Source organism: Ambystoma mexicanum, chromosome 3p, assembly GCF_040938575.1.
Source record: "Ambystoma mexicanum isolate Mex_15411 chromosome 3p, UKY_AmexF1_1, whole genome shotgun sequence".
NCBI lineage: Eukaryota > Metazoa > Chordata > Amphibia > Caudata > Ambystomatidae > Ambystoma > Ambystoma mexicanum.
This window is the reverse complement of record NC_090925.1, coordinates 282157428-282181023: the sequence shown is the minus strand read 5'-3', so window position 1 is coordinate 282181023 and position 23596 is coordinate 282157428. Positions and strand designations below refer to the sequence as shown.

General features: G+C 49.2%; 1 protein-coding gene across 1 annotated transcript in view; it reads left to right on the top strand.

Moving 5' to 3' along the window:
• Window positions 1-23596, top strand: part of CHRNA4 (cholinergic receptor nicotinic alpha 4 subunit) — a 691740-nt gene that overhangs the window by 226329 nt on the left and 441815 nt on the right. Inside the window, exons 3-4 of the mRNA XM_069650802.1 lie at window positions 18183-18227; window positions 18374-18483. Of these exons, the coding sequence (XP_069506903.1) occupies window positions 18183-18227; window positions 18374-18483 (155 nt within the window). The remainder of the gene's footprint in view (window positions 1-18182; window positions 18228-18373; window positions 18484-23596) is intronic.

Here is a 23596-nt window from a genome sequence, read left to right as displayed (position 1 = left end):
CATCTGACATTCAATGATGACTCAACCTGACACTGATCCTGAATGTCTGGAGAAAGAACCCTGAAAACCATATCAGCCTGAGATTGTTCACCTGGAAGTGTCACAATGTGTGCATCCCTACCCACACTGACACCACCAATGCAGTTTTGTGAAGTTACACATTCAAGCAGCTGAAATTAATACCCACTTGCAAAATGCAACAAGAGGACAGTGCCATGTCAGCCAACCCAACCCCAGCACCGCCACACGACACACCGTGCCATGTCATGCTATTTGCACGTAAACAAAGTAATCCCCACAACATGACACTAGTGTCACAATGTACAGTGTCCCTATTAGAAACTTGCAACACCTGAAATGCTCACAGTAATGCCGGACCAACAACAAACTTGAGCACGTACTACCATTAACATGACATCACTAATGTATAATATTAGTAGTCTCACCACCTGGAAATGCCTGCACTCCCACCACTACCAACTGTGCAGTGTTGGCGCCTGTAGAGTTGTAGGTGCACTGCTGCCAACATGGACCACATCTCCAGACTACAGGTCCTTGTGTAGACATTAGGAAGGGACCTGCAAATTGGGAGGTAGACACAGAAGATGAGTTACACATCAATGCAACATGCAGTGTACAACACAACAGCAATATGCACTAGGAATGTATACACAGTATTGACTACAGACTGCTCACACAGCTCATGGGAGTCCAACGTCACTGTAATTCACTGTCACTTGGGCACACCCTTTGCAAGCCCATGGAAACGGGAAGCAGGAGGGGTGTGTGTGACTCAAACCCAAGCATCTGAACCAAATACATTACAAGCCTGCATGTGCCCAGCCACAATGCAGCGTATGCCCACAGGAACCACGGAAGCCAACAAATCGTCCCAAAAAAATTGGGAATAAAAGAAATAGAAATAAAAATAAAAATAAAAAAAAATAAAAATAAAAATCAAAAATGGCCATTGAAGGGCCCCGGGGGGTTGGGGAGGCCACCCAGGAGGTCCGGGGACAGGATGCACACCAGAACCCACCTGCGTGGATCCTGGGAAAAAAAACACCTCCATGGGCTCATGGCCCACACGGCTACCCTATTGTGGGAGTATCACTGCTGTCGCTATTATCACCCTGTGCAGCTGCATCCGGAGGTGGTTGCACTATGGGAGGCAGCCCACGCAAGGCCCTAGTCTGCTCCTCCATGGCTGCAAGCATGCAGGTGTGGTAGGTCTCGTTCTGGAGGATGAGTGTGCGGAGGTCCCCATGCAACAACTCACGGGATGCCCGGACCTCCGCCCTCGTTACCTGCATCTCAGCTGAGAGCGTACGGGTGAGACGCTCCAGCTGCTGTTCTGTCCTTTGGTGTGTAGAAGCCTCAAGCTCAACAAGAGTCGTCTTGAGGTGAAGGAGCTCCTGCCTCAGGGCTTCCCTGTGGCCCTGGGACTCAATGGAGATGGCCTCCTGCAGAGTCGCCAGTGCCGCCCGCCTGTCCCTGTTGGACCCCAACATGTCCTCCCTGTGTGACTGGCAGATGGTGTCGGTTGCCTGCTCTAGTCGCTCCATCAGCCTTTCAGGGGGGACAATGGAAGTGGCCACCCTATCCATGGCCTGAGCCATCATCTCGGATGATGCTGCCTGTTGGGTTGCCATACCGTAAATGGATTGCTCCCATGCAGTATTGCCAGGTGCCGTACGGCCACCACGTCGGCGGGCACCACACCTGTCTGGGGCAAGGCGAACTGCGCCTTGCTGTGCCGGCACTGCCTGAGGCTGCAGGACTGCATTCCCCCTCTGATCTGCTGGCCCAGGAACAGGATCAAATGTCGCGGAGTGTGACCCTGCATCCGTAACCACCAAAGGCGTAGCTGCCAACACTGACATCCCCATTGAGGGTTCTGACCCTGGTGCAGGTGGGTGAGACAGAACAGAATCCCTCTCTGGAACACTCACCTGCGACGGCACGTAGGTCTCATCCGAATCAACACCTGAGTACAGCTCGGGGGAGGTGCAGCCAGAGACACCCCTTGAGAGCAGGACCTGCAGCACTTGTGGGTTCTCACCCACCACCACACCACGTCCCTCACTGGTGGTTGGTCGGCCCTCGGGCCCCTCCTGGGTCTGCACCATCTCCACAACCCCAGCAGTATCAGGTGCGTCTTCCCCTGCAAAGACATAAAAACAAAGAAATGGAAACAGGCATTAGCACCATGGCACACAATGAGGGCTGAGAAGCAAGAGAACCAGTACTTGTTTGACACATGTCCCACATGACTAAAACCCTCCCATGCATGCACCCTCACTGCGTATGAAGGGCAGGCAAATGGCACACACTGATGACACCAAGATTGAAGATGAACACATTTTCTGCATGCTGCCTGGCAGTGGCATCACACATTGGCCTGTGATTGGCAGGTGAAACACACATGCCATCACACAGATGGCATGTATCATTGCTATTGAGTGAAGATGGAGAGGAGGGCAGCACCTATGCATACTGTCCAGTTCCTGCATGTAATAGCTTTTCTAATTCTAACAGGTCAGATTCTTCACCTGGAGCTGCCAGTCCGAAATGGTGCAATTGCACAGGGACATGTTTGAACAAATGATATCCAGGTAACAAAGTCACTCCACTTTACCATAGCCATGTCAGACATGTGACTAGAGGACTGCGACATGCCTAGTAAAAGTGGTGGAATGGAAAATATCTGACTAAATGAACAGTGCTAAATTTTGCAACAATGTTGTGGCAAGGTGACACTTCAAGGGCAACTGGCGTGCAGTTGGCCTACATGTCTACTGTTGGCAGAAGGGATACAGCTATGGCCAAATGCAGCTGCGCAGGATGTATTGCATGAAGCACATGGATGACCCATACGACTCAGGCGCACACACTCTCACCTGGCACACAAACAGAAGCCCTCACACACACCATGCACATGGATGACACACACATGCATGTGCACTCACCGGACAATGCCTCGTAATCAGGGAGATCTCCCACGCCTTGGATCTGTTCCTCCGTGACGTAGGTCCCAGCGACTGACTCATGTGGAGTGAGTTCCATGTCTACTACTGGAGACCCACCTCCAGTCACTGGAGTTGCGGCATGACTTGAGGCCAGCTTACTCTTTGCCCTGCGCTTTAGGTCATTCCAGCGCTTATAGCAATCATTGGCTGTGCGCCTCACGATTCCAAGGGCACTTACGATGTCCGCAACGGTCTGCCAGTGTGCCTGGCGTTGTGCAGGTGTGGTCTTGGATCCTGCAACAATGACCATCTCCTTGTCATGTGCGGACACATACTCGACAAGTGCATTCAGTTCGTCATCCGTGAAGCTGGGCTTCCTGGACGGGCCGGACTGTGTAGCCGTGTCTGGGGCATCAGCCTGTGCCGGACGAGCACTCTTCCTCTTCCGCTTGGAAGGTGGTGGTGATCCTGAGTGTCCTGCGCCGCTCTGGACACTAGGGGCAGGAGCCCTGGTGGACTCTGTATCAGGAGTGTGGGATTGCACACTCAGCATCGGAGTTGGTGCAGGCATTGGCTCTAGTGTGATGGTATCAGGGGGAATATCAGCAGCATGGACTAGGACTGACACTGCCGGGCTGGGTGTGTGAGGGCTGGGGTGGATGGAGCCGCAGCTGCCCCTGCAGCCTCTTCGCCCTGCCTACTTGGTGCAGCAGATGACCTTGCTGCCCCAGATGCACGTGGCATGGTGACATCAACGTGCACCAGCGCACGTGTCATAGGCCTGCTGACCTGGAAGTCAGCCATGGAGTCAGCCAGGTCTGGTGCCACAATGGGCTGGTCCAACAAGGGCTGAGCATGGATGGTGTCAGCCACATCAGCCTCAACGGGAGGGGGGGAAGGGGGGATTATGGGTGCCCTTGACTGGTCCTCCACACATGGGGGGACAGGCTCACCCTGCAAGTAACGACCACATCCCCTACCGGATCCACCACGGCCACCACTTGTGGCTCTTCCACCTTTGCCACCCTTACGGAATCCTTGCATCCCAACCATGGCACTGATGTTGATGTGCGTATGGGAGTGGCTGTAAAATATTGTCGTGGGCAATTGGGGGTCAAAGGGGTTGGGTACCAGATGGTAATTGTACCCTAGTGCTCTTGCAAGGCTGATTGTAACCCCTGGGGAAAGATGACGGGTCACGCTACGCACAGGAGCCGCAAAAAAGGGAGATGACGTGCACGCAACCCCTCCTAGACCACGTGTGCAGAAAGAAAAACCTGCACTACGCTGTGGCACCCAGTAACACAAGAATGAACGTATGCGTGTCACACGCAGCCTAGAATGACCTCTGAAGGGGTAGGCTACACACGGGGCAAGCACAGATGTTAGATACGTGCGTGACTCACCGTCTGCCAGGTAAAAGAGCGTGAAAAAGGAGCGCGTTATGTTGGCAACACCCCCGCCAAAAGAAGATTTGTACGCTGTCTGAGGAGACAGGACAACAGTAGAAGGGAACACTGTTTGAGGGAACAGGCCCAGGTAAACCAGTAAAAGAGAAAAAAGAGAAAAATCTGTCAGAGGTAACAGGGAATACGAACTTGAAACGCCGTGAAGTAAATCGCGTGTGAACCGACAAGAAGTACAGAATTCACCCACTCGCTCTCCACGAAATGCACGTACAAGGAAATGGTGTTCTACGCGTACCTTTTATACAGGCCCACACGTCCAACGTCACTTACGCGGCGTGTACGCGCTAGGGCCATTTCCACCAATTACACGTGTTGTGACTTATGCGTGTACGGCCATTTCCACCAATTACACGCTTTGTCACTTCTGCGTGTACAGCCATTTCCACCAATCACACGCGATGAGACTCTGACGTGCAGTCTTTCCACGTGTGCTCTGTCATCACGTGCTGTGTGGGAAACACCCTTGCGGGTCACGTCACAGACGCGCTTACACGCTGAGGGCCTTTGGTCCAATAGAATCGCGTATGCGTGCTGACGCGCTTACGCGCTAAGGGCCTTTCCTGGGTTTTCACGCTGACGTGCAGGATTTTCACGTGCCAAATCACTCCGTACCAAGCTGGCCACGCGTAAGCACACGGAAGACCACGCTCCTGCCCAGAAGGCCGAACTACTGCCCCCCAGAGCCCCGAGCACGCTCCCACCTGCCATCTGCTGCTGCCTGACTGCCTGCTGCCCACGTGCACTGCCATTTGCTGCCTGCACATCAGCCAGGGGTGCTGTTGCTGTGACCACCCCTGCTGGAACCGAAGACTCCCGACTGGAATTCCATCGCTCCACAGCCCAGCCCCAGGACCCAGTTGCCCAGCCACTCCTGCCTCTGGGGTTGTCATGTCAGGGCAAACACCATCTGTGACCACTGACAACCCCCGGCCAGAGAGGCAGAGGGGCACCAGCTTCAGTGCCACCGAAGTTGGTGTCCTGGTGGAGCAAGTCCTGGGGCAGTATGATGCCCTCTTTGGAAGTTCCCGCGCCGACAAGGAAGGACGGACTCGGATCTGGACTGACATCGTGACTGCCATCAACGCGGAGGGGGTGGCAGTCCGGGACTTACAACATGTCAGGAAGCGCTGGGAGGACTTCAGGTCCAGGACCCTGAACAAGGCCCGGCGCCTCTTGAAGGCAGCGGATGCCAAGGGGCGCCGGGGCCACTTGTCGGAAGAACAGATGGGGGTCCTGGAACGCATATCCCCAGCGCTCCACGTCCAGGTCCTAGAGAAGCAGACCCGTCTGGAGTCGAGCGGTGAGTGTACATGCATCCTGGTTGTGAGCAGTGCGTGTGGTGATCATTCGCCATTGTGCCGGTTGCACATCTGTTTGTATGGGGTTGAGTATGGGTGGGGGTGTACAGGGCCGTGGGGCTGACACATGCGAGGGCTGTAATGTGTGAGACATGGATGGTGCTTGTGTGTGTGGGCTTGCATGGCAAATGCAGTTGTGCGTGCACACATGTTTGGATGAATGTGTATGTAAGTAGACATGTCCGTGATGTCAGGCATGTATGTTGTTTTCGGCTGCATGTATGAGCACTGTGTACATGTGCATGTGTGTGTATTTTACAAGGGTGCAACAGTGATGCAACATGGATGCATGTGACAGCGGTATGTGGAAGCCTGATTGGCAGATGTGACATGGAGGCCCGTCTGAACAGTGCGACACTTGGCAGAGGTGTAGACATGCATGCAAGTGTGGTGGTGTGTGTACATGTGTGGTGCACTTCCTGTGTTGCATGTGATGTCTGGCTCCCCTTTGGCTGCTGATGCTGTTGTATGTGTAGGGATGGTGGTGGCAGTTGCGATATGGCTGTGGTATGGCTCATGTGTGCCAGTTGCAATGACATGTGTGTTGGGGATTGTGATGACATGTCTGAGGTTTGCCAATGCCACTCATGTGCAACTGTCATGCGTGTATGTGTCCATTGTACAGTGCCCTGATGCCTGTGTTTTGTTTCTCCCTGTCTGCAGCGTCAACTGATGAAGAGGGCGGAGAAGGTGCTGTGGAGCACAGCGGCGGGGATCCGACCGCCAGCCGGAGACGCAAGGCACGGCTCCCCTCCCGTGTTGTCATCTCGTCGGAGTGTGAGGAGTCCGGTGCCATGTCCCAGGCCGCAGCTGCCTGGGGGAGGTCCAAGAGGCGGAGGTTGCAGTTGGACTCCTCGGCAGCAGAAGGGGCAGCTGGGACCCCACAGGGCCCAACAGGGGAAGATGGCACGGAGTCATCCAGGTTGGTGGGGGGTTTGGTGGAGGAGGGGGCCGCGCAAGCACCAGAGACGGGGTCTGGAGGTGGGGATCCCACTGGTGCTAGTGGTGCAGTGCAGGACCAGGGACAGGAGGCAGCACAGGCGGCCGCGGAGGTGCCGGTGTGCAATCCTGTCCCCGATCCTGTCCCTGCATCATCTTGCACCAGCAGGGATGCCTACGTCCAGACCCGTTTTCAGGCAGGGGATGAGCTGACGTCAACTGGCCTTCCTCTGCCTGCGGGAGTGGCCATCCAGGTCCGGGTTGAACCTGTCCTGGCTGGTGTGGCGTTGCGTCAACGGGCCATGCGAGGTGACCTGCAGTCTTTTCATGGAGAGACTGCACGTCATCTCGAATGCCTCGTTGACCACGTCAGCCTGCTGGGACAGGTCACCCAGGCCGGATTCCGCTGTCTGATGGGGCTTGCTCCGACCCCCTCCTCAACTGGACCCCCTACGCGCCAGTCGTCCTCTGTGCCATCTTCCCACCCATCAGTCACCTGGGTGCCCTGTGGAGCTGCCTCTGACGGTGCGGCCAGGCTGGTGGAGGAGGCATCCCTGCCACAGTCGGGAGTCGGAGGTCCAGCAGGGGTGGTCACATCAACAAGTGCACCCCAGCTGGCGGAGGATGTGCAGGCAGCAGGAGGCAGTGCACGGGCAGAGGCAGAGCAGCAGCAGCAGCAACATGGTGGGAGACATGAAAGCTCGGGGCTTTCGACATCGGAGGGGCAGGCATCGGCCGGAGGGCAGGGGGACCCAGGACAGAGAGTGTCTTCCGTGTGGCAGCGGTTGGGCCACGCCATAGGTGCGGAGCGGCGGCGGGCGGAAGAGGCACGGCTCACAATGGTCAGGGTGGAGAACTCCATGCGGAGGGCCCTGAGGCGGGCCGAGTGCCTCGAGGCAATCCGCAGGGGGTTGGAGGAGGACACAGCGTCGTCCCTGCGGACCCTCGGGGCCATGGAACTGGACCGCCTCCGGGACATCGAACAGGAGTTCGATGATGCCCTGGCCCGGGACACCACAGAGTGAGCCGCTGGACTTGCCCGCCGCCTTTGTATATAGTTCTTTAGTTTTAGGTTTACTTTCATTCTTATTATGATTTGGAGTCGACGGACACTGCTCCACTTTTTGTATATAGTTGATATTTAGGTAGGTTTTTTAGGAGGTTTCCTTTGTTCAGTTGGGCTCATGGACCCTTGTTATTTTTGTACATAGTTCTTTGTTGCATGGAGATTTTTTTACATTTGACTTTGGACAACATTTTTTAGGATTTGGATTTCCAGTTTTGTGTTTTTATACGGACATGCAGCTTATTTTTTCACATTCACATTGTAGTTAGTTTTCTTTCTTTAGCATTCTTTATTTTTTTCAATACAATTTTGTTTGCATAGTTCACTGTGTGGTATCATCTCATTGGTTTCATGCATGTCATGTTGTGTGTTTTCCCATTCAATTGCAAAAAATGTGTGTGACGGACATGGGTTCATTAGCTTCATGAACAATGGGGGTGTAACATGTGATTTCCATTTCCATGTGGGTGAATGGGTTACTTGGTAGGGCTTTTTGGCTGTGGAGGCTGACCATTACGCACATGATTGGGGATTGTGAGGACCTGGTGGGGGCTGCCCTTGGTGGCAGGGGGGTGGGGGTGGTGGGAGACATGAGTGGGGGCCTGGTGGAGGCTGCCCATGGTGGCTGGGGGGTGGGGGTGGTGGGAGACATGAGTCGGGGCCCGGTGGAGGGTGACCCTGCACTGCCGGGGGGTGGGGGTGGTGGGAGACATGAGTGGGGGCCTGGTGGAGGGTGACCCTGGATGCTGGGGGGTGGGGGTGCAGGTGGACATGAGTGGGGGCCTGGTGGAGGCTGCCCCTGCACTGCCGGGGGGTGGGGGTGGTGGGAGACATGAGTGGGGGCCTGGTGGGGGCTGCCCATGGTGGCAGGGGGGTGGGGGTGGTGGGAGACATGAGTGGGGGCCTGGTGGAGGGTGACCCTGGATGCTGGGGGGTGGGGGTGGTGGGAGACATGAGTGGGGGCCTGGTGGAGGGTGATCCTGCACTGCCGGGGGGTGGGGGTGGTGGAAGACATGAGTGGGGGCCTGGTGGAGGCTGCCCATGGTGGCTGGGGGGTGGGGGTGGTGGGAGACATGAGTGGGGGCCTGGTGGAGGGTGACCCTGGATGCTGGGGGGTGGGGGTGCAGGGGGACATGAGTGGGGGCCTGGTGGAGGCTGCCCCTGCACTGCCGGGGGGTGGGGGTGGTGGGAGACATGAGTGGGGACCTGGTGGGGGCTGCCCATGGTGGCAGGGGGGTGGGGGTGGTGGGAGACATGAGTGGGGGCCTGGTGGAGGGTGACCCTGGATGCTGGGGGGTGGGGGTGCAGGGGGACATGAGTGGGGGCCTGGTGGAGGCTGCCCCTGCACTGCCGGGGGGTGGGGGTGGTGGGAGACATGAGTGGGGCCCTGGTGGGGGCTGCCCATGGTGGCAGGGGGGTGGGGGTGGTGGGAGACATGAGTGGGGGCCTGGTGGAGGGTGACCCTGGATGCTGGGGGGTGGGGGTGCAGGGGGACATGAGTGGGTGCCTGGTGGAGGCTGCCCCTGCACTGCTGGGGGGTGGGGGTGGTGGGAGACATGAGTGGGGGCCTGGTGGAGGCTGCCCATGGTGGCAGGGGGGTGGGGGTGGTGGGAGACATGAGTGGGTGCCTGGTGGAGGCTGCCCCTGCACTGCTGGGGGGTGGGGGGGTGGTAGAGATGAGTGGGGGCTTGGTGGGGGCTGCCCATGGTGGCAGGGGGGTGGGGGTGGTGGGACACATGAGTGGGTGCCTGGTGGAGGCTGCCCCTGCACTGCTGGGGGGTGGGGGTGGTGGTAGACATGTGTGGGGGCCTGGTGGAGGCTGCCCATGGTGGCAGGGGGTGGGGGTGGTGGGAGACATGAGTGGGGGCCTGGTGGGGGTGACCCTGGATGCTGGGGTGTGGGGGTGCAGGGGGACATGAGTGGGGGCCTGGTGGAGGCTGCCCCTGCACTGCTGGGGGGTGGGGGTGGTGGGAGACATACATTGTTGATCAGTAGTGCAAGGTGACATGTGGCTGGGGGGCATGCCCATGGTGAATGGGCTGCCTGCGGGACATGGGCAGGGGTGCAGGGTAGTCCCCCGTGGTGTGGGCTGCCTGCAGGGGCCGTGGAGGTTGTGGAGCGTACACCTGGGAGGACCCACACAGCCAATTCACGTGTAGTACTCCCCAGAACCCCTGAAATACATATTCCCTGCCGGTATCGCGTGTGGAACTTCCCGCGCACCCCTGAAATACACGTACCCTGCTCGCACTGGGACTATCGCGTGTGGAACTTCCCGCGCACCTCTGAAATACACGTACCCTGCTCGCACTGGGACAATCGCGTGTGCAACTTCACGCGAACCCCTGTAATACACGTAGCATGCTCCCCCAGGCCCGATCGCGTGAGATACTTCACGCTAACCCCTGAAATACACGTAGCCCGTTCCCCCAGGCCCGATCGCGTGAGAAAGTTCAGCGAACCCCTGAAATACACGTAGCCCGCTCCCCCAGGCCCGATCGCGTGAAAAAATTCACGCGAATACCTGAAATACACGTAGCCCGCTCCCCCAGGCCCGATCGCGTGAGAAAGTTCACGCGAACCCCTGTAATACACGTAGCCCGCTCCCCCAGGCCCGATCGCGTGAGTAAGTTCACGCGAACCCCTGTAATACACATAGCACGCTCCCCCAGGCCCGATCGCGTGAGTAAGTTCACGCGAACCCCTCCCCCAGGCCCGATTGCGTGAGAAAGTTCACGCGAACCCCTGTAATACACGTAGCCCGCTCCCCCAGGCCCGATCGCGTGAGAAAGTTGACGCGAACCCCTGTAATACATGTAGCCCGCTCCCCCAGGCCCGATCGCATGAGAAAGTTGACGCTAACCCCTGTAATACACGTTGCCCGCTCCCCCAGGCCCGATCGCGTGAGAAAGTTGACGCGAACCCCTGTAATACACGTAGCCCGCTCCCCCAGGCCCGATCGCGTGAGAAAGTTCACGCAAACCCCTGTAATACACGTAGCCCGCTCCCCCAGGCCCGATCGCGTGAGAAAGTTGACGCGAACCCCTGTAATACACGTAGCCCGCTCCCCCAGGCCCGATCGCGTGAGAAAGTTCACGCGAACCCCTGTAATACACGTAGCCCGCTCCCCCAGGCCCGATCGCGTGAGAAAGTTGACGCGAACCCCTGTAATACACGTAGCCCGCTCCCCCAGGCCCAATCGCGTGAGAAAGTTGACGCGAACCCCTGTAATACACGTAGCCCGCTCCCCCAGGCCCGATCGCGTGTGGAACTTCCCGCGCACCCCTGAAATTCACATACCTTGCTCACACTGGGCCAATCGCGTGTGGAACTTCCCGCGCACCCCTGAAATACATGTTCCCCGCTTGCCGTTTGCTGTTTGCCAGCCCGGTGAACTGGTCCAGGGTTAGCACAGCCCTTTGCGATGATTTAGCGATTTTGATGGCTTTTCCTTGCTCGAGGGCGTTCTTCGGGGCGTTACTGGCGCTGCTGCAGGGTCGCTGCGATTCTCTGCGCCACGGCTGGTTTGGGAGCCTAAAATCCATGAATTCGCTGTGCGCGGAAATCGGTTTTAGCGCACGTGCCTGGCGCAGACAATCGCACGCGGACACTCTGCGCCAGCCGCTTGCGACACTTTTCTGCGAAATTCTATGAATTACCCTCTATATGTTTTGTTTTCACAGAAAACGAACCACATATTCCAGCTTTAAAACTTTATATGACTAAGTAACCATACCAACTGTAAACAAATACTTTACTTGACATATTCCAGAAGCACTATCCTCAAATGCACTACAATAATAAACACCACATACGTTGTACTCCCCCTAAAGTACCTATAATTACTATACATATATTACAATAATACAGCCACCACAATTAAATTAAACCATATGTAAAATAAATCTGCAAATAACAAAATTTGCCCTGAACCCCCAGACATTCAATTGGTGTCTGCAGAAAACCAAAACCATTGCGGAGAAAACTGCACCTGAAGACTCTATTTTCACATATAAAAACAGCTCCATATCCTCTTCATTCCATTGCCCTACCATTTCTATGCCTTCTTTGAGCCATCATATAACCTTACATGTGTTTTCCAAGCTGTTCATTCACAGTGCTCTCTGCGGACTACCGCAGTGTCTGCAGAACGGTCGGTACACGGACCCATCTTTTTCACCTAGAAAAACAGCTCCATAAAGCAGCTCCATATCATATTTATTCCACTCGCCACCCTTTCCAGGGTTTCTTTCAGCCATCAAATAACCTTAAATGTGTTTTCCAAGCTGTTCATTCACAGTGCTCTCTGCGGACAACCGCAGTGTCTGCAGAGCGGTCGGCACCCGGACCCATCTTTTTCACCTAGAAAAACAGCTCCATAAAACAACTCCATATCATATTTATTCCACTTGCCCACCCTTTCCAGGGTTTCTTTCAGCCATCAAATAACCTCAAATGTGTTTTCCAAGCTGTTCATTCACAGCGCTTTCTGTGGACTACCGCAGTGTCTTCAGAACGTTCGGCACTCGCACCCATCTTTTTCACCTAGAAAAACAGCTCCATAAAACAGCTCCTTATCATATTTATTCCACTCGCCCACCCTTTCCAGGGTTTCTTTTGGCCATCAAATAACCCAAAATGGGTTTTACAGACATTCTTCCAAGTGTGCTGTCCACAGATACCGGCCGCTATCCGCGGATTCCAACATTGCCAGTGTTTCCAAAAATATGATGCACCCCTGCTTTTCACCATCCAATCATTGGGTGCATCTGATGTCCGCAGACATCACGACCGCCACTGGACCAATCAGAAGCCTGTCCGGAGACTGTACAGGGAATCCAGATATCACTATTTTGAACAATTTTTTTTCCACTTACACAAAAAATAAACTACTGGACCGATTTACACCAAATTAACAAAAGCATGCATTTGGGCATTTAAGCTTTTAAGCATTTAAGCATTTAAGCTGGGATTGAGCCAAGTTGCTCATACCTTGAAATTAATATGTATAGCCTCATAATTCTATATAGACACAGTATTAGTCAGTCAGAAAGACTTAAATCAATATGTGAAAATATTCTGATATTAGGCTTTTTTATGGATAAGAAATGTGAAGGCATTAAAATCAAATGTGTGCCTATGGTTTGAACTGGGTTGCATTACACAGAAGGCACATTGGATAGTGTAAGATGTAGTTTGAAGCTCACTGAAGTTAGATCAAAGGAGTTTCAGATAGCCACATTGATTTTGACAATTATTCTAATGATTCTAACTATGATTTATGTTAAGCGATTTGAAGCCCACCTTTTCCTAGTTTATGTCCGTGTTTTTGAGGCACTACTCTAAACGTATCCTGAAAAAAGGCAATGAGCATTGGCAGTTTGACTTCTTTCAATAAAGGCTAATTAAAATACACCCACTTAGACGAGATAGCATGACATCATGCACTAGTTTGAGTTGTTTTCTTCAGCATTCCTCTGCAACAATGACCATAGAACACAGTACGAAAACAAAATACATCCTAATGATTGCTACTATAAGAACTTAGGTCTGGTGGTTGCGCATTAATAATCAAACCACTGATCAGATCCTACTGAGAAACGGAAGTTATCCGTACACTATACAGCAATCGCAGACCTACCAGCAAATCTGTCAATAGCTGCACGAAGAACCCCTCAGATGTGACCTGTATTCATCTTCAAAAAGGTTCCCTTTCTTTGTTGATTTCAATCTTTTGCAAGGAAAGCTGGCATCACATAGCACCATCCTTATATAACTGGTATTCTGAAGGTACAAATGGAACATTTATTATTATGTATTAGTGTTGTTTGGTTAACTAAAACCTTTAACACAAAACAAACAAAACATACGTTGATGTCAAAATTACTTATTAGTGTTCAAAAAAATAGTTAATATTGTTTTGTTTTAAATGTCTTGACACATATACAAAATACATTAGTAACATTCATCACAAGATTGTTACCAGCATAGATGTTGCTGCAGAATTGATCAGAGTGAATTAAAAACAAGTCATAATCCAATCTACCATACCCCTTAAAATATAAGTCATTAAACATTTTACAATTTGTCAATAATTGCCTAGATGTCTCAGTAGTTAGGGCGCACAACCGGCATAATTGTTCCTCCACTTGTATGTGGAACATGTATTGTTTTAACTGAGTTGCTAAGTTGAATTAGATTTCTTGCTGCTGTTGTGTTCCACTGATTGCTATTTTATCCCGTATATGAACCAAACACATGAAAAATAAATGACCCCTGAAAGCATCTCTAGAGCAGTGGAACTGGAACACATTCATGTTATTTTAATTTTTCCCACAGGAGTCTTCTGTGGATGGTTCACAGCTGTTTTTTTTTTGTTTAAAAAAAAAGTATATATGTTCCCAACAAAGAAATGAAACTGCTGAAATTTTCTAAATGTAGAGGTACAACGTCAGTAAGATAGATGTTTACAAGGACATTTTATGAAACTGCATTTGCAAAGCTTTTTGAAACATCTTCAGATGCCTTTAACATACATGATATAATAAGTTAATAGCAGCAGAAAAAGAAAAAAGGACACGGTTCCCAATTTTCTTCACAGTGGGCACGTTTCTAGTACGGATCCAGAGAAAAGAACTACATCAACCGTGTTGCAAAGAAAGACATTATTTGTCTTTACTCACAAAGATTACAATCAGATCAATTCTATATTAGTCCAGCATAGTATTTCTATCATTCCTATTATTTCTATCAAACAATTTCTCATTCCAATTCCACTCCTGTGAAAAGCCTCAACCAAATGGGCTCCAAAAATGTTGATGGAGGCTGCAAGTGTTACATCTCCACAGTGTGTTCCATGGAATGATTGTTCACCCCAAAATAAATCCTCCCCATGATGCTGATCAAAACCTAGTTCAAAAATCGCCTTCAAGTCTTCTTGGATGGGCACACAATCCTGACATTTTGCCTCTGTAACTCAACAACAAGCACATAAGGTGATTTTGATCCATGACATCCATCCACCCACATATATATATATATATAAAATGGCTTTTTAAAACAAATCCTTGGAACCTGATTCAATGTACATTACAGCACTGTACAGCAAGTGCAAGCTTGTTTGAGAGTAAGGAGCTACCAGATGCACATTTAGAAATCTATGAATCATTATCGACGTGAGGACACCGGTGAGCAGGGGATTCATTTTGGCTGATTAGAATCAGAAACATTTCACAGTGGATATTAAAAGGGTGGGGAGGGCAGGTGAGTTTGAAGGGGGTTGTAAGAAGGATGTGGTTCTCAAGAGGAGAATTTTAGCAGAGTGTGAGTAGAGTAAGGGTCGACACCAATAGTACATGTGGACTTCAGCAGACCCCGCTAAGATTTCTAGCCAACAACAGAAGAGATGTGGCAGGTGACTAGGGAGTCAATTGCACAATCAAGAGAAGTGAGATGCAATTCTCTCTTGCACATTTGGCCCCATGTTACGACCTACTCTTCCTGCCTTAGGCTCCTTCTCTGTCAAACGTTTGACTGCTTAGAAATGGGTTAAACTGGAGAGGTATGGCCTATATAAAATAAATGTATTTTCCCAAAAGCACCACATCATTTCTATGCTAGAATCCCAGACTTCAGGTGGAATGCTCCAGCTTTTCAATGGCTCTTGATGTTCAAATGGCCTGCCGAATATGGGCCACAGCGACAATTACGTCTCTGTATTATTTACTAAGAGATGACACACCATTAATAGGTTAGGCACTATTATCATTCCTTGGACAGGCGCTAATAATAAGGATTAGTAATGTTATTGTGTAATATAGCGCATGCCTAATTTGACTGACGTTATCATTGTTGTCTATACTGTATGATATGACTGTTTTATGTAATGTGTTATTTAGGTATTATTTCTCTATGTTTTATGGAATTTTATTCCGAAACAAACAAACGTAAGCACGAGCGGCAAACACTGTATTTCAGCAGACCTACGTGTACATGATGTTGACTTCCAGTGTTTGGGGGCTCACCCCCTGATATAACAGGCACTGTTCAGCTCCCCGTGTGTGTCAAGGACACGGTTTGGGAAGCCTTAAAGCAAGCACGGAGCAATTCACAGCACGTTGGAAACCTTAAATGAATAGGTTCATCCATAAATAGCCTTGTATAGAGCAGTTCTAGTATATGCGTCCTTTTTCGCATAGACTTGCATAAAGGCCTGGCAGTTAAGGGGTTAAACTGAATCCTCTGGTATGCTTCCCAGCAGGAAGGACGGTCATTGCGCAGAAGATTCAGAAACATTGATGTATGAGTATTATTTCCAGAAGGCAAGCAAGTTAGAGTCAGTGTGGATGTCTGTGGGGCATACATGGACTATGTTCAATAGCTGGGTTCACAGGATCCACGTGTGCCTCTCCATTTGGGGCGCAGTTGGTCCCAGAGATCTGGATAGATTTCTCTCTGATGAATGCACGGACTATCCACAGGTCTAATGTATGTTGTAGTGGAGGTACAGATAAGTCTTCTGTGGGAGCATCTTGCAGCAATCCAGATGGCCTTGCACACAGATCAGTCGTTAACGCAGAATCCAACAGCATAAGCAGGCAAACTACAATCCCGTTGGAGCCCCCGTGTTCCTAAACTTTCCCCCAAAATACTTAATACTAACTTCAAGAAATACCTTTGCCTCTGATTTTTAAGAACTTGGACGCACAATAAGCAGTGTCTTACTGGTGCCTGCAAACATGCACATTCTCGGATAGGGGCAGACATACACATGTCACAACCCCGGTATGCCCGACTGAAGAGCAATGCATACAAATCCATTGGCTCATTGAGAAGAAGGTTGATTGAGTCCATCGAGTTATGGTTCAAGGCACAAAGGTCATACTGCATCTCGACCACCAGGAACATGTATTTTCAGAGGAATGAACCCTAATCTCCATCTCCTCTGTCCATCCTCCACATGGTCGATTGACTGACCTTGAAAACCTGTGTTTCAAGCTCAGTTTCTCATGACTGCTTAAGGAGACCTATAAAACATTGCATTATTGCTGGTGGAGGCTATCAACAGGAGGATTCTGTTTGACATGATCACTCAATGCGGTTTTGAAATGTACTGGTTTGTTTATTCCTGAAGTGAGCATGGTCTTGATGTTGGTATATCATTTTAGCCCCATTTTATTTTTTGGTTAAGCATTTTATTGAGAAAGTGGTTTTCTCCAGTCTAGAAATACCTTTTAGCGGGATGTGACAGTCTGAAATCAGAGCAGGTCTCAGAATATTGCCTGTTCTAGTCAACCCTCATTATATTGGACTTCTCGGTAGCCTCTGGTCTATGGGGAAACCGTACAGTGCCTGTTGGACCTAACGATTTTTTGGTTGCTCCTTTTTCAGTGGCTCGACATGGCTGTGCATGGTCAAACTCAACAAAAACCTAGGTTCTGATATGTGGCTTGTGGGCAATGCCCTTTAGGGATCATACAGGAGTGAGCTGCTGACTGTCCATTTTTTCAGCGTGTACACTTGGCTATTGGTTTGCCTTCTGTATATACTGTCAGTGAATACCACCAACTCCATGCTGACGCTCGGTTAAATGTCCCTCTTCATTAGCAACAGCGAGACGATGTTTGAGCCCCTGGGGACTTGCATGTTATAGAAATGCCACCTTGGTGAAGACCACTTACTTGACTGAAGTGCAATCCAGTGAAGATGCACATGATGGTGGGAGATTGCGAGACCCACTTGAGTTGGCCATTACCTCATGGTACGTGCCCACTAGCGTTGACCCGGCTGTGCATCCTTAGCATTCCCTTTGACCACAGTCTGAAAATGTGCATGCAATACTACGGACATGTAAATGTCTGTTCCCTGCCTGGTTGGCTCGATACTTGAAATCATCTGTCTATACCTTTGATTCAATATGCCTTGACAAATCAAATTCCTTGTGTTCAAGGCCCTCCTTGTGCCTTATAAAGAGGCTCTGAATAATGTAGTATGAAGCTCACATTATGAAGTGTATTCCTCAGTTCCACATTGATTACATTCGACCGCAATTGCCTTTAAACATTCACCCCAGTGCACTTGCAGTCTTGAGATATAACTATTTTGAGGTCTAAGAGTGGAGAAAAAGCACCTGACCAGAAAGTCTACTAACTTCCGCCTGATCTCAAAGAGAAGCCAATCCTAACCCATGTTCGCTTTTCATGCATGAACTGCTTCTTCCAATTGCACGTTCCTCTTCAATTAGGTGGATTTCTCTTGTATAGTATACAAAATATGCTAATGATCTTTTTGGGGAGTAGATAATACTCAAGAAACTAAACATGATAATAATGAGAGTAAATGACTAACATGTGTCTCACCAATTTCCTTCTTTACTTCCCAGGATGAGAAGAACCAGATGATGACCACCAACGTGTGGGTGAAGCAGGTGAGCCTGTTTGATGTTCTCGTCCTGATTTCCTGGACGCACCCTATGCTGCGGAAGTCTTGCCTCGCCACCTCTGTAACCGACGCCGTCTCTTGTTGTCTGTCTTTTTCTCTCTGTCTTTCCGTGTTCTTCCCCGGAGGGCTCAGGAGTGGCACGACTACAAGCTGCGCTGGGACCCCCTTGAATACGAAAATGTGACGTCTATCCGGATCCCCTCGGAGTTCATCTGGAGGCCGGACATCGTTCTGTATAACAAGTGGGTGGCGGCAGCGCAGCGGTGGAGTGGGTGGAGGATGAGGAAGGTGATGTCTCCTACATGTGTAGTGACCGGGATGACATCCATGTCTTGCCGTATGGGCAGTGTGGTGCATAGTGTGATCCAGGGCCCACACTGGACATTAATGGCAACTACTTTGTCATGACGTACCCGACCATTACACTTCCATTTCTTGTAGCAGATAACTCTGTCTTTATTTGGCATGTATTTTTATGCATTCAAATCTTTGAAATTGCTGTCCATTATCAGCTCTGTGACTGAAGAATAAGGCATAGCGTGCACTGGACTGGCCCATTGTGATTTTAGAGAAAGAGACCTAATTCCTGGAATGCAGAGGTTTCAATAGGGAATTATGTGTATATTATATATTACAAGGCCATATAAGATCGAATTGCCGGATCGTGATGTAGTCATAATTAAAGAGTTATTCACATTTCAGTAATCTAAGAATTATATAATTGCATCGTGGAGTTATTTTGTCCAAAAATGTGTGTAAATGTTGATGGTGTTATTACAGAAACCTTGCACTGGTGGAAGAGCATTGAGCACTAAGGCAACAATTGCACCAGTGGAAGGAAAAAAAAAAACCTTTGGCCATATTGCTAATAGTGCTTGCACTGCAAAGTTTTTGTAATACCACCCTACATTACAAAAATATAGCGCCAACATAATTGACAAAAAGTACATCGAAAACAAATACTAACAATACGTTTGAAAACATATTCTGCTGAAACAGCTCCAAAACACTGTACATTTGAAATTGCAAACTGTAATGTACAATAGTGCTCTAATTAAAGGTATTGCATTGCCCTTTCCATTTTGTTGTTTTTAAATTACCTGAATATGGATTTCCCACTCTAACTTCTGTACTTTGAAACAGCCACTTTAAAGTTTTTCTGGTGGTTCTGGGCGTGGAGGTGAAGCCGTTAGGTTTATAAGGCATTTCTTATCGTTTCTGATGCAGTAACATGAAAGGTGATACGCCACCTACGGTCTAACTTCTTTTTATTTCCATGCAATTCTGCTGTGAGAGCGCAACTGCTCTCTACACAAACCTTGTGGCAACGTCTACGAATGCCATATCCCTCTGCAGAATTGTCCAATAAGTTGCTTGGCCCTCCCCTTGACTCTTCATCCCATCATATCAGCTCATGGGGATGTGGGGGAGGGGCAGGACACAGAATTAAGCAAGCTGTGTCTAAATCGGTTCTAACCGGATCTTCAATGGTCGTGATCAGGCTCTTCACGTGCAGTGGGCGAATCAGGGCTTGGAGATATCCGATGATCAACTTTGATTGGTTCTTTGGTAACTTCACATTTACGAAAATGTTTGGCGTGTTTAGTGGTCACTTTGTCTCTTGGAGACGTTCTCGTGCTCCCTTTACTTTAACAACGTATGAGAGGGCTGGGTTTTAGTGTAGGCATGTTGTTGTGCATGTGGACTTGACATACTAGAACAGAATCACCTCCAGTGATGGTGTCATGCCTTGCATATGATGATGGTCAGCAGTCGTCATATTTTCCTTCTGATAACAATCCTTTGCTTCTGCTGAGAACCAGGCCAATGTAAGCTGTTTGTTGTTGAGCACATGCAGGAGCCACTTTCTTATGACGTGCCAAAACGGGAATTCAGAAGAGCACTTTTTGGTAGTCCCATTAGAAGAATTTCCATAATCTGTGAGTATTTGTCATAGTCCGTGGGCAAGTAATCGTCTCGCTAGTTTGCATGATTAACTTACTGCCCTGATGTACCCATTAATTGCTTCACTTAGCCATTCCCCTGAATTTTGACCTTGCAGGGGAGAACACTTAACTAATCAGCAAATAACTTGAAATCAGATGTAATGAGTGGGGTACCGTTATCTGATTTAACGATAGGTGGAGCGTCAAAGGCTAGAGAGATTTTGTCCAAAGCAGCCACCCTTGATTGTATTGTGTGAAGTTAAGGGTACTACTCCCCAGTGACCACCATGACATTGGTTCCTGCCCCTATTGCCCTGTAAAAGTCTACAGCAACGTTTCTACAGATACCTTTTGGGAAAGGTGACATTGGTGGCAGTTTGAGTCTTTTGTGAATCCTTATGGTCTGACAGGTGTGATACTGCTTTAGTGTGGATTCCACCATCTTGTCCAATGTGGAAAACAAAATATTCTACTACCTGAGCTTTTTTTGCCCACTATTCCTCAGGGCCGACATCCACCAAACTTTGACTGAGATTTGAGTGCATGACAATGCGGTTGTATTTGAGGAGGAGTCCAACACTTCAATGTTGATCCCTTCTGATTCGACACTGAGTTATATGATAGGTTTCCACCATTCTGTGTTGATCAACTGCATAGCCAGAATAAGGGTGGGGTCTTGTGACACAAGGTGACAATTTCATCTAATGACCTTGATAATCAATGAGTATTGTGCATGGCATATTTGATGTAATATTCTGTGTCAATGGGACTGTAGAATGCAGTATGTACAGGATGTCTGGAGAACAAATCAGTGGGATAGTTTTTTGTCCCTGGTTTGCAAATAATATTGAAAATATAGTTTAAGAGACTAGTAACCATTATGGGGTTAGTCCAGGAAACGGTGGTGATATGATATATTTTATTTATATCGCGCCCATACACAGGTGTTTCAGAGCGCTCAGGTATCCAATATGTAACAAATTGTGTTAGAATGTGGATAGCTGCAGCAACTGATCATATCAGGCCAAACCCTCCCTGACAAATAATTCACAATTAAAAGAGATTAGGGGCCTCATTACACGGAATGCGGTGAACCATGGCGCTATTAGCGCCATGGTTCATGCCGGTAAAATACCGGCACCGCCTTGGTGGAAAGGGGAATTACCGCCCCACTCCAAGGTTGGCGGGGCGGTAATTCCCCCTTCCACCATTGCCCTTCCCCATTCCCATTTTTGCCCCATAGGGATCTATGGGAATGGGGAAGGCGCTAATTACGGTACCGCAAATTGCGGTACTGTAATTGGCTCCACTGGTCCCTTTGCGGGTTGGTTTTAAGGCCTGCAAAAAGCAGGCAGTAAATTCCCCAACCCGCAAAGGGACCTCGTAGTAAGGCGGTAAGGATATACCGGTACCGGTAAAATACCGGTACCGGTAAACCCTTACCGCCTACCGTGTAATGAGGCCCTAGATCAGAACAATCTGCACTCATCCGATTAAGTGTGCTTTAGAAGCTATATTTACATCACACAAATATTTTGGTATCATTAGCGTCCTAAAATAAGCACAACTTGTATTCACATCTCATGGGTAACATCAAAAATATACTAGATTAATTTCCCTGAAAATGCCCCCACTGACACGTGTTTCGACCTCACTGATCCTTTTCAAGTCAAACAACGAGCTTATATTACCTACAATAATCTCAAATAACATCCCTTAAGTATACAAGATAAGAATACCCATTCAAATTAAAAACAAATTAGATCAAAACATGTTACCTTGTTGGGAGTCCTGACCCACGTTTGAGCTATCATGCTGCAACATTTGGTGCTGTGGGCTTAGAAAATCCAAGATGGCCAAAAAGCCCACATGTGCGCCAGAATCCAGGAGAACCACGCAGTTTGTGCGCACACCAAAATGTTTGCCTAACTTGCCACCCACCAGTGCGAGCATGATGGGCCAGGGTGCCATGAGTGGAATGGGTGCCAAAGGTAAAACAGCAGCGCCTGTTAAAAAAAAAAAAACGCTTTAAAATTACCTTTGGTTTCTCTGAATGCCAGCTCAAAATGCCTATTTTCAAACATTGTAACGCATCCAAAAATCTCACTGAACACCAGCAGACATCTCATCTGGCAGAATGAAGTTTTGTGTGCCTACAAAATCTGGGAAGATGAAGAGCCCAAAATAATGTTGATAACAAGACTGGCTGAGTTCTAAACTGAACTGAAAGACACTAAAATCGAAATGTTTAGAATAAATGAGTGACCTACTTTTGAGTGTCACATAGTTTGTCACTGTTGAAATGTCATAGTTTTGAACTTAGAATCAGCATTCTAGCTGCATGTGTAAAAATTGTAAGTTTGATTTAAACTGGGAACCCAAAATGACATGTAGCTAAAAACTGGCTTAAAGAGATTCCAATTCTCCCTGACATCTACCCGCACAGGAGTTAAAACTTGATCAGCAGGTTCCCAGGCCTGGCTGCATTCTGTTGCCCCTGCCAAAAGGAGGTCACACACTCTCTGATTGAATTACCTGGGGGCTGCAGGGAACTAAACAAAGGGCCCAGGCAGATGGTTTATTGGGGGGGTCGTAATGGCTTCCTTTTGAACAAAGCCCTTCCTTGACTCAGGCAGATGGTTTATTGGGGGGGGTCGTAAAGTGGCTTCCTCTTGGCAGAAACGGGGAGGGGCAGTCCCCTCTGAGGACAGGCTGAGCTTAAAGAAAGTGGATAGACTGGTTTCTCCACCATGTGACCTGGGAAGACACACCCCTGTTGGCCAGAATATGATTTTAAGAAAGATGTATAACTCATGGTGCGGACTTGTCAAAATTATCTAAATGATACCATAATTCTTGTGATTTTTATGCCCACATTTTAAGAGGTTTTAGGACCCGGTGGTATGATCTGGGGGTTTACGAGCGGAAAAGAGGCTGTTACTCTAAATGTATGCATGTTAAAAATCTGACACTTCCTTATCTAAATGCCCACATGCCTTGCACACAATTGTATAAATTTGGGAAAAATCCGATATGGGGAAAGCTACTAAAAAGTGCAAAAAGTTGCCATTTCTTTACCCAAGCTCCTAGAAACGCCAGGGTCGGAACAGTGCCTCCCATCAGTAATGCATGATGTGTGTATGCAATGACAAACAACTGTGTATCTGTGGAATATGTATTTGAGTCAAATATAGATTTGTGTGCAATTTGACAGGGGAGTGTCCTTTCTGCAGGCCATAAAACAGCATCACCATGACTCACATGTCCTTTCCCCTATCAAGGAAGAGAGAAAATCTTGACCAATGATCAGTTGAGAGAGGGGCTGGCTTAGTGATGCTGCGCACACACCCACTTTCAAAAGACATAAAAAGAGCCACTGGAAGCTAGAGAGGACATTCAAATCCAGTTG